The 11,091-nt window shown below is 38.8% G+C and overlaps 1 protein-coding gene across 1 annotated transcript; it reads left to right on the forward strand.

Annotated features, from left to right (window-relative positions):
• The first annotated feature begins 871 nt into the window (after positions 1-871).
• On the forward strand, positions 872-11,032 carry cul4b (cullin 4B). The gene is made up of 20 exons (XM_070912779.1): positions 872-1,646; positions 2,910-3,025; positions 3,126-3,229; positions 3,354-3,423; positions 4,144-4,217; positions 4,295-4,457; positions 4,642-4,731; positions 5,868-5,950; positions 6,041-6,108; positions 6,270-6,388; positions 6,496-6,688; positions 6,773-6,877; positions 6,966-7,076; positions 7,201-7,286; positions 7,871-7,978; positions 8,088-8,201; positions 8,291-8,396; positions 8,516-8,688; positions 8,778-8,930; positions 9,823-11,032. The coding sequence occupies exons 1-20, from the start codon at positions 1,172-1,174 to the stop codon at positions 9,916-9,918; spliced, it is 2,607 nt and encodes an 868-aa protein (XP_070768880.1). The 5' UTR covers positions 872-1,171; the 3' UTR covers positions 9,919-11,032.
• Positions 11,033-11,091: the final 59 nt, after the last annotated feature.

Here is an 11,091-nt window from a genome sequence, read left to right on the forward strand (position 1 = left end):
GTGGGAGATGTTTCCTTGATTCAGTTAGCAATAATCACAGCTGAAATCAATATATCTAAATCTTTCAAGTACCTTTTTCACAGAAAAAATTCTCTGTAGTTTCTTATATGACATCTCCTTGACGTGTTTGCAACGCAGTGCACGCCAATGCTTTATGCCATTGTATTTCACATTCACATTCAAAGCAATACACCTTTATTTGTCACATAAACATTAAAAGTTCAAGTTTATTGCCACATGTACAAGTTCAGGTCATCCATACAATAACATTTAAAGCCCACAACAATCCTCACAGCCCACATAAATGTTACATTACAATACATTGTACATTAAAATGCTCAGTTACCTCCATAGACTGTGAAAAATATAAAAATACAGAAAAAATATATGCAGTATAATAAAAATGAAGAATTACATTTCAAAAAGCAAATTTAGGCAACTCAAGATAGATATGGATCTAGAAAATGTTAATATGGACACTGTAGGAGTTGAAATGTAATGTAACATAAAGAAGGTTTTAGAAAATATTTATAACATAGTAAATATCCATTCATATCTAATAACTTGGCATTATTCATTAGTTTGTTAAATTCATGACCATATGTGCATCTATGATGACCATAAAGAGTCACGGCGCCATCTTGTGGCCAGAACAGTTACAGCACTGTAGTCGGTATAAAAAAAAAAAACACGCTTGTGCAAAAAGTACTTTTGTACAAAGTACTTCCGGTGGGGTCACCGACTAGCTTTTATGAGCGAATTTTTTCCCGTGTTTACCAACGGATGTTTTACTATGATGTGAGCCTATTTTTGCTGTAGCTACATTTCTTGTGTAAATAATCTTCTTTAACGGCCGCTTTACTCAACCGCTCTTACTGGACGCCTGTAACGTTACAACGCGGTTCGACAAGCGAGGCAAAAAGAGGAAGCAATAGCCAACCATCTTTCTTCTTCTGCCAGCAATAACAAGAAAGAGACAAGGCTAGAGTCCAGTGGAGCTGTATAGTTTGCAATGTATTGCCTGTTTTATACTAGATAAAGGATTTTTTGGGGTAAAACCTCTCCGTGTTAAGATAGATAAAAGCTCCCGGACACTGAGCTCATCCCCCGGCAAGCCTGGAAGTTTCGGATCAGAAGACTGGCTGTTAAGAATTAGTATTCCCGTTTTTTCATGTTTCCAACAGGTTTATCTTCCCCTAATCCCCCACCACCGCCAACCCAGGAGGCTAGACCAGCGGCTACTGATGTCAAAAACGAAAGCGGCAACATCACATCTCCGAAGAAGAGGAAAATAAACGGTTCAGAGAGGGAAGACACTACTGACACGATCTCTTCTTCGCCTCCCAAGACCCTGAATTCCTCCTCTTCTTCTTCCTCCTCCTCCTCCTCCTGCTCTCCCACTCCGCTGCACATTCAGAAGAAGTTGAGGTTTGAGGATTCAGTGGATTTCATTGGACTGGATGTGAAAATGGCTGAGGAGGCTGCTGCCGCTGCTGCTTCGTGCTCTAATAACAAAAGCAAAGCCGTGTTCCTGCCCGGCGGCGTGGGACACCATGCAAACGGACTGACGAAAACCGCAGGCTCCGGCACCTTCTCCAACAGTAAACCCGGTGCTGCCAAGAAACTAGTCATCAAGAACTTCAAAGGTAGCAGATACACTGGTGGATAATGTGATTCAAGCTCCCAAAACACTCACTGGCAGCAGCGTACAACTTAAACTCTACTGCTAACAAGTCAGCAGACACCGTGATGTTGTCCAGTATTTTAAAATTGTGATGCTCCTATAAGCTGCATTACAGTTAAAATGCTAATTTATTTTAAACTTGGCTGAGACAGCGAAGCAAGGATGCGTCTAAGAAATTAATAAATGCGTCAAAAATATCATAGATCTTATCAAACTTGACGAAATTATACTTGTACGTTGGTATCAATGCAGGGTCAATATGAGGATGAGGAAGAAATGTAGGCATAAATATTTCTGAGAAATGATCAGTTAGTTAAGGAGAGACACTTACAGCTTATTTAACATAGCTTAAACACTCAAAAAAAGTTGTAAAAGTCCTATTAGGAATTATTGATAAGACTATAAAAAGACTTAGGCTTGCTGATGATTTAATATTATTGTTTATCATATTGTGATGATGTAATCTCTGATATTATCTTTCCTCAGATTTCTGCAAGCAACAACAAAATTAGTTATTAAAGTTGTTTGACACATAAAGAATTGGGCCTGGCGTAATGCACAACAGTGGAACTCGTGGCTTTGAACATCAGTTTGATTATTTTATTTTGATATAATTATTGTATTCATTTAGCAATATTGGAAAATGTCCAGATTAATGTTGTGGCAATGATTTCAGCCATATTTAACTTTTCTTTGATCAGGTGGTTTAGATCATCTTTTTCAAGAGAGACATGAAAACAAGAAACATTAATAGTCAGACAACCAGCAGTGAAGCATCAAATAAAATTAATAGAAACAATTAAAGGAGGAATAAAAAACATCTAGTAAAAATCTCCTAGAAGAATGAAAGAATCTAGTATGACAGCAGTTTGCACTTCATTTCATTTAAAGGTGCATAATACCTGCCAAGGTTAGTACCTACATATACAATATCTAAGGTTATGTAATTGTTGCATCGTGTACTGCAGGTATGAGATCTAGAGAGAAAAGATGTGAGGAAGTTTTGTAGTAGAGCTGTCTAGATGAGGCAATATCCTGTCAAATAACACAATTAAATAACCAGATATTAGATTGTATTTGTCACTTTCACCTGGCTGTACTTTAAATAGAAACAAACACAGTTGTTTTAAAATAAAATCTGCTGACACTGGCGACACAGCATTGTGAGGTCCACTGTTTGTCACTCAGGTCCTGCTAAAGTTTGTGTTTTGTTTTGCTCGCGCAGAAAAACCCAAATTGCCTGAGAACTACACGCAGGAGACGTGGCAGAAGCTGAAGGAGGCAGTGGAGGCCATACAGAACAGCACTTCAATCAAGTACAATCTAGAAGAGCTCTACCAGGTATCACCACAGACCTGCTGACCCCTCAGAGGAAGCACCCTGTTGCCCTTCACTAATATAGAAACAGTCCTTTTTGACGCTTTTTGTTTTGTCCCCGCAGGCTGTTGAGAACCTGTGCTCCCATAAGATATCTGCCAAGCTTTACAAACAGCTGAGGGCCGTGTGTGAAGACCACATCAAGGCACAAATTGAACAATTCAGGGAATATCCTTTACACTTTCTGGATCTCACCGGTTATTAATTATAGCATAGCCCAGTGTTGATCATGCAGTTGCATTACAGTAAAGTTCTTGAATGAAAGACACTTTTCCCTTAACATTGTTCATACGGATGCCCTGGACAGTGTGCTTTTCCTAAAGAAAATTGACAAGTGCTGGCAGGATCACTGCAGACAAATGGTATGTTTTTTTAACCTCATCATATCACTTTCCATGCAATTTGTTTGTTATTTAACTTTCACTTTTAAAGGGGTATTCCACTGATAAGGTATTGCACTTCCATAAAGTTGGGGTACGTGTTAAAAAGGATGGTAACTCTGAATTTTCGTCCCTCACTTCCAGTAATGCAAATCAATGGCGTCTGTCATTAGTCCCCCCTCTGCCTAGGAAATAGACGGTTTCGCAAATATTGCCAACTTGGATTTTGATGAGCCCCAGTGAGACTAACAAAGAAACAGGACTTTCAATGACTGGAGAGAAGACGGACAGTTTTTAGAGCTGGATAGTTGAAGAATTACAACAGTATCTGTATCTGTTGTTTAAGACTTGAGCCGAGGGCAGCTCCTCGTGGCCCGACATATGCAAGAACTTCCCATCTGTAAACACCAAAACAAATACTATTTTCAACCAAAATGCCACTGTTTGTAGTTTAATCTATCAGCATTTCACCAGGGACCAACAAAGATGATGATCATGTAAATCTCAAACCTACTTCAAGGTCAGGGTTATTCTCTCAGGCTTTAGGAAGCTTCACCTTCACCTTCATTATTCAGTTGTATTCACAGACTGAGAAGTAAACTGATCTTTTTTATTTTGAGTCAAACAAGAAAATGGTTTAAAAAGGAATAACACTGTCATTAGTGCTTATTTCTAATTGTGATGTTTGTCATTGTTTCACAGATCATGATTAGGAGTATATTTCTGTTTTTGGACCGCACCTATGTTTTACAAAATTCAATGCTGCCATCAATCTGGTGAGTGATCACAGTCAGCTGTACAATAGTATGGAGGTGGTTTCTGTTGGCATTGAACAAGCTGCTCTGGTCTGTAGGGACATGGGTCTGGAGCTGTTCAGGTTCTACATCATCAGTGATTTGAAGGTCCAGAGTAAAACCATCGATGGGATTCTGCTGCTCATTGAGAGGGAGCGAAACGGGGAGGCGATAGACCGCAGTCTACTGAGGAGCCTGCTGAGCATGCTCTCTGACCTGCAGGTAACTGACCTTTTCATTGTTATTTTAATGATCAACAGTCAGCCGGTGTGAAATCTGTATTTGTCCTGCGCTACAAGGAGAGTGTGTTGTTTGAGATTATCATCTGCACAGGAATGTGATGAGTTGTCAGTTTCCTGTTGACAAATGGCTTTAATGAAACTTGTGTTCTCTCCGTCCCTGACAGATCTATCAAGACTCTTTCGAGCAACGTTTTCTGGAGGAAACTAATCGACTGTACGCTGCAGAGGGACAGAGGCTGATGCAGGAGAGAGAGGTGATTTATGTCACAATCATACTCTGTGCACATTTTGTTTTGTTTGTGTATTTTTCTTAGCTCACTGAATAACTGGCCAAATATAAACAACCTACACTGTTTATGTCCAGTGTCTGCGCTGAAATTTCATAGCACAAATATTTATGCATCTAAAACATGAATAGCAACATCAGGTCTTGATTTTAGTACCTCATGAAATTCAGACAAAACCACACACAAGAAGAAATCCATCATGCAAACACCAACATATCCTCCATCCATAGCTTCAGGTGATGAATGCAGTACTGGCACAATAAATGTGTGTTTTGAGTGGAAGGTTTTCTTTTATCTCAGCTAGAAAAGCTTTCACTTGATTAAGACAACAAATACAGCAGCTTTGTTTACACAGTGGATTGAGACACAGTTTCACTCTTTATTGCCTCAGCTCAGAGTCTGATGTTTTCCTACAGGTTGACTAAACATTTGTTTGTGAAAGTGAAATGGGTATTTGTTTTTGAGGCTCTGTGGCTTAAGGGATTTCTAAAAAGGCTAACTGGACATATACATGCATGTTCAAAACAAAGCTTATTCAATCTTGATGCTACAACACATGAACTGAGATTAGTTTAGCCGAGGAAATAAGGCCAGCTGAGTCTTTTAAATCTCTTTCAGATTCAGATTTTATGACTCAAGAGGGAAGTCCAACATAACTTGAGGAAAAAAGAAGAACACCTCATTTACATATAACCCTTGTCTTACCAAATTGTAATAACAAAATGTACTTAATCATAGATGGATGGCTTAAATAAGACTTTTCACTCCACTTGCCAGTTTATTAGAGACACCTGGCTAAAACTAATGCAGTCTAATACAACAGTCCTGCAATAAATCTGCCTTTTTTTGGAAGTTATAATGATCAGTTTTAATTGAAACTGTTTTAGAGAGGTGTTAATTCCATTTATATAACTGAGGGTAGACTAAATAACAGAAACACCCCTCTGTGTAATCCAGTACAGTTGCAGTTGCTGTTTTATGTGAAGTACTTTGTAACTTGTGTCCTCTATTAAAACATTCAGCTGTATTGGACAAAAGCAGTCTCTTAAGGCACATTTGAAATGTCTATTTTAATATCACTGCTATGCTTTTTCTTTTTGTAGGTACCAGAATATCTCCATCATGTCAACAAACGCTTGGAGGAGGAGGCTGACAGAGTCATCACATATCTAGATCAGAGCACACAGTCAGTGTTAAACTGTATTATTCAGTTTGCAAGTTACCACTGGCAAAGGTTCATTTGTAACCTGAGTTGTTTTTTTTCCCCCCCGCTCAGAAAACCGCTCATTGCTACTGTGGAGAAGCAGTTGCTCGGTGAACATCTCACAGCTACTCTGCAAAAAGGTACACAACAGTAAATACTTTAAATAAACGTATACATGAGCATTACAGCAGTAAGTACATGTGTAGGATGTATTTGATATCTAGCTCTCCATACTGGGTCTTGAAAGTATAAAAGCAGCTAGAGTTCAGACTTCTGACTTTCTATTGTTGGAAACTTCCAGGGTTGACTCACCTGCTGGATGAGAACAGAATTCAGGATCTGTCGCTTCTCTATCAGCTGTTCAGTCGAGTGCGAGGTGGTGTTCAGGTCCTCCTGCAACACTGGATAGAGTACATAAAGGTATGATGGCATTTAAACAGTTAAAAAAAGTCTGAAGATAATGTGCAATGAAGGTGCTGAGCTGTTGTTTTCCATTCTTTTCCCATGTCTTGAAAATCAACGTCTAGGCTTTTGGAAGCACAATCGTAATCAATCCAGAAAAAGACAAAACCATGGTGCAAGAGCTGCTGGACTTCAAAGACAAGGTCGATCACATCATCGACATCTGCTTCATGAAGAACGAGAAGTTCGTCAACGCCATGAAGGAGGCTTTCGAAACATTCATCAACAAACGGCCAAATAAACCTGCAGAGCTCATAGGTCATTTTCCCCGTTCATAACTGCTGCATACAATCCTAATCTTCATGAAATAACTTGAACTATAAATATACTTTTTGTTTACAGCAAAACACGTGGATTCAAAGCTGAGGGCAGGAAACAAAGAGGCAACAGATGAGGAACTGGAAAAGATGCTGGATAAGATCATGATTATCTTTAGATTTATCTATGGTAATATTTACAATCATATTTGTTCCAGTTTAGGATATTTTCCCCCTCTGTGTGTAGTTCTTAATGTAATAATGTATTGTCATTGTAGGAAAAGATGTTTTTGAGGCCTTCTACAAGAAGGATCTGGCCAAGAGGTTGCTGGTTGGAAAGAGTGCCTCTGTGGATGCTGAAAAATCAATGTTGTCAAAGCTGAAACACGGTCAGTTTAATCCATCACTTCTTAAGACACACAAACATCACAACTCAATATGAAATAAATGACCGACAGGGAATCTTGACCCTGAATGCACATTTGACTTGTGACCTTTTTGGTGTTTCCTCAGAATGTGGAGCAGCGTTCACCAGCAAACTGGAGGGGATGTTCAAGGATATGGAGCTTTCTAAAGACATCATGGTGCAGTTCAAACAGGTGAGACATTGTGGGACATTTTATACTTGATTATAAGGCAGTTTTCCTAAATGCTGAGGTGATGTCTTCAAATGTTTCATTTTGTCTAATCAACTGGCCAAAAAAAACCAAATTATCACAACAAAACTGAAGAACAGCAGCAAATCCTCACATTGGAGAAGCTGGAACAAGGGAAGGTTTATGTTGACATAAAATGTGATTTTAATATTAACGAAATAACTCAAGCAATTGTTTCAGCTCTACCTTTAAGCTCCTGGTACTTTTGTAACAGGAACAGCATGTTTCTGCTAATTACTTTGCGATCGTCACAACAAAAGATAAAGTGATTGTCAGTGTAATAAGTTTCCAGAGTTGTAAAATCCCTCCTCATATTATAAACAACTGTGCAGTGTTTTGAAATCTAATAAGCCTCCAAACTCATGGATTTATTATTCAGACTGAGCTTCATGGATTATATTTCATCATCTCACTGGCACCTGAAGCAGAATGCCCTCACCAACACAGCCCCTTGTAGTGATAATCTAAAGCGATAAATTAAGTTTTTTCAGGTGGATATCACACGTGTCTCTTTTGTGTTTCTGTAGTATATGCAGTGCCAAAACATTCCTGGCAACATTGAGCTGACGGTGAACATCCTCACGATGGGTTACTGGCCAACCTATGTCCCGATGGAGGTGCACCTGCCTCCTGAGGTTAGTGCTGAGCAAATATTGAAATTTTCAGAACATGCTGTTTTTATAACCTGCCATGCAATAAATATGCAGAGTGTTGCTTTGTAACGCCACTGTTATCTTTGTCCAGATGGTGCGACTGCAAGAGATCTTCAAGACCTTCTACCTGGGCAAACACAGTGGCAGGAAGCTGCAGTGGCAATCAACACTCGGCCATTGTGTCTTAAAAGCTGAATTTAAAGAGGTAGATGAGTAAGAATACTCTGGTGTGTTTTGCTCACTCTGTGAATGAAGCTTGATGTTAATTGTTCTCTTTGATTTTTCTTACAAAAGGGCAAGAAGGAGCTGCAGGTGTCACTTTTCCAAACACTTGTGCTACTGATGTTTAACGAAGGAGAGGAGTTCACGCTGGAGGAGATCAAACTGGCGACAGGAATAGGTCTGTATAATCACATGAGTTTGGTTGGCAGCACTTTGATGAAGAAATAGGGGTTGTCAAGTACTCATTATGCAGCACCACTGAGTTAAAACACTGTTTGTGTGTCTGTTGGTTTACAGAGGACAGTGAACTGCGCCGGACTCTGCAGTCACTCGCTTGTGGAAAAGCACGTGTCCTCACCAAAATCCCAAAAAGCAAAGATGTGGAGGACGGGGACAAGTTTTCTTGCAATGATGAATTCAAACACAAGCTCTTCAGGATCAAAATAAACCAGATCCAGATGAAAGAAACGGTATTATGAGTATTATCTTGCAGTAGTTTCCTCACTTCAAGGCCTTCAAAGTATTGGGGAAGTATTTTTAACTAATTGTTTTCTCCCAGGTGGAGGAGCAAGCCAGTACCACAGAAAGGGTCTTTCAGGATCGTCAGTATCAGATTGATGCTGCCATTGTGCGGATCATGAAGATGAGGAAGACTCTGAGCCATAATCTCTTGATGTCTGAGGTGTACAACCAGCTCAAGTTCCCTGTCAAGGTGATGAGCACGACATTGAATTGCTTTATTCATTTAAAAGTGTTTTATTGGTTTACATGGGGCATGAGTATTTTTAATTCTCTAGCTGTCCATCCATTTTCTATATCTGTTTTATCCTGTGCAGGGTCACAGCAGTTATTTGTTATTGATAATTTCAAACAAAAACAAGGTTATGAATTTCCATTATGTACCAGATTCATTTTTATACCATATGAATTATAACCCAACAGCTACTGGATTTTTTTAGGTCAATATTGATAGTAGAGACTTTAAATAATCCTATAGTGATTTACATGATGACATTTTGTTTCTTTGCATAAACACAATACCTTCTGATAATGATTTCTTCTTCTTCTTTTTAGAATTGTGACCACAATATATACTTTTTGGGACATTTTACAGTTAGATTTTTTCAGTTTCTGTGGTGGACAAACTATGAAACAAGACATTGTTTCTAAATGCACTTACATAGACATATTTTGAAATTTCTATACTGCTATTTCTTGTTACTTATCGGCCTACAAATACATCAGTATCTGAAATTAGCTAATATTGAACCATAACTTTGCATTTTCTGCCATTTTAATTTAATAACCTGTTTCTAAAGTTAATTTTAGACGGTCCTTGAAATGAAATCCATTGGCTGAAATTTCGATTTGTACAGGCCGTTTTGGGTGTTATTTTATAGAAGCACCTTCCCTGCTAACAAGCTATCATCCCCATTAGCTGACAATACTTTCGAAGAGTTAAATTAAAGTTGTTTTAAGACAGGTCTACCAGGATAGCCTTTCACTGTGATTACCTTGCACCTCAAAGTATAAAAATAACCAGAAATGCTGGCATGTGCCTCATGTGTTAACCTCCGCCTCCTCTCTGCCGTCTTCCCTTTCAGCCTGCTGACTTGAAGAAGAGGATAGAGTCTCTTATTGACAGGGACTATATGGAGCGTGACAAGGAAAACGCCAACCAGTACAACTATGTGGCTTAGACAAAGAAAAAAAGTGACAGAGAAAAAGAGATGCAGATGGTCCAGTCAGGCTGAGGTGATCGGTCTCTAAATCTTTTGCTCCAGTGGACGTTAACCATTATCATCTTCAACCCAGCGACCGACAAGTGAATGGATACTGCTCCACAGGATTTTGGTCAGGGGTCTTGTGATCCTGTGGACTGCATGCCCATTGAAAAGAGAATATTGTCCATATTTCTCAGTGCCTCTGAGAGAGTTGGGCTACCGTGGACAGACAAAGAAGACACACAGATGTTGTTCCGTTTGCTCTTTTTTCTTTTTAATGGAGAGGAAAAATATTTATTTTCAAACTTAGATTCTTCTTTGTCCATAGTTTGAATCAATATGCTCTTTGTTATCAGGTCACTCTTTTTTTCTTTTTGTTCACTCAGTATCCCAAGCATATGCTGACACACTTAAAAATGCTCTAAATGTACCACACGTTGGCGAGAAAAAGGATCAAAAAATTAAACTGATGCTTGTTTCTTCAGTCAGTGTCAAATGTGGGACTATTGGACTAACATTCATTGTGGGGAATTGACAATTCGGGGAATATCTGTGTCAAATGTGTGATCCTGCAGCAAAGTTTTACAATTTTTAAGGCCATGTAGCCATCTGATAAAGCTGTGATCATGAACACACAAAGCGTTCAAAGCAGAGTTTGTGCCAAAAAAAAAAGGAGCACTTCTTTTGTTATAGGGTGTATTCAAGCTGCTTCAACAGGTTCAGTTGTACAAGTATATGCATTTAAGTTTCTCGTTTGTTCTGTCTTTGTATGTTTTTGTACATACTTCACAAAAGTGACATTTTAAATGATCTCATCTGACAGTCAACTGCTTTTTAGGTTTTTGTTAACCCTTAGAAAGTATACTAAAAGCACAACGACATCAGAGCCCACTTCCCCATCTTCCCCGGTGTCATACCACATACATACACTATATTTTTTTTGTACTTCTCCCTGTGGGGCTTGCAGAAAAGTGGGGGGAATGGGAGTGGAGTGCCTCAACATGAGGTAAAATATGATTGATTAGACATGCCCTTGTTTGTATGAGTCTGTTAGAATTATTGCTTCAGATTAAAATAACTTTCAATCGGGTTTTTTTTATTTTTTATTAATCATTGATTTCACATTTCACTGTCTTTTATGGATGCAGC

Source organism: Enoplosus armatus, chromosome 10 (genome assembly GCF_043641665.1).
Source record: "Enoplosus armatus isolate fEnoArm2 chromosome 10, fEnoArm2.hap1, whole genome shotgun sequence".
Classification (NCBI taxonomy): domain Eukaryota; kingdom Metazoa; phylum Chordata; class Actinopteri; order Centrarchiformes; family Enoplosidae; genus Enoplosus; species Enoplosus armatus.

What these genes read in the sequence shown, in the direction of transcription:
- cul4b (XM_070912779.1), top strand. Translation starts at nt 1,172, where the DNA reads ATGTTTCCAACAGGTTTATCTTCCCCTAATCCCCCACCACCGCCAACC. An exon ending in TCATGGTGCAGTTCAAACAG is followed by an intron (nt 7,287 to 7,870) that starts GTGAGACATTGT and finishes GTGTTTCTGTAG; the next exon opens with TATATGCAGTGCCAAAACAT. An exon ending in TAAAAGCTGAATTTAAAGAG is followed by an intron (nt 8,202 to 8,290) that starts GTAGATGAGTAA and finishes TTCTTACAAAAG; the next exon opens with GGCAAGAAGGAGCTGCAGGT.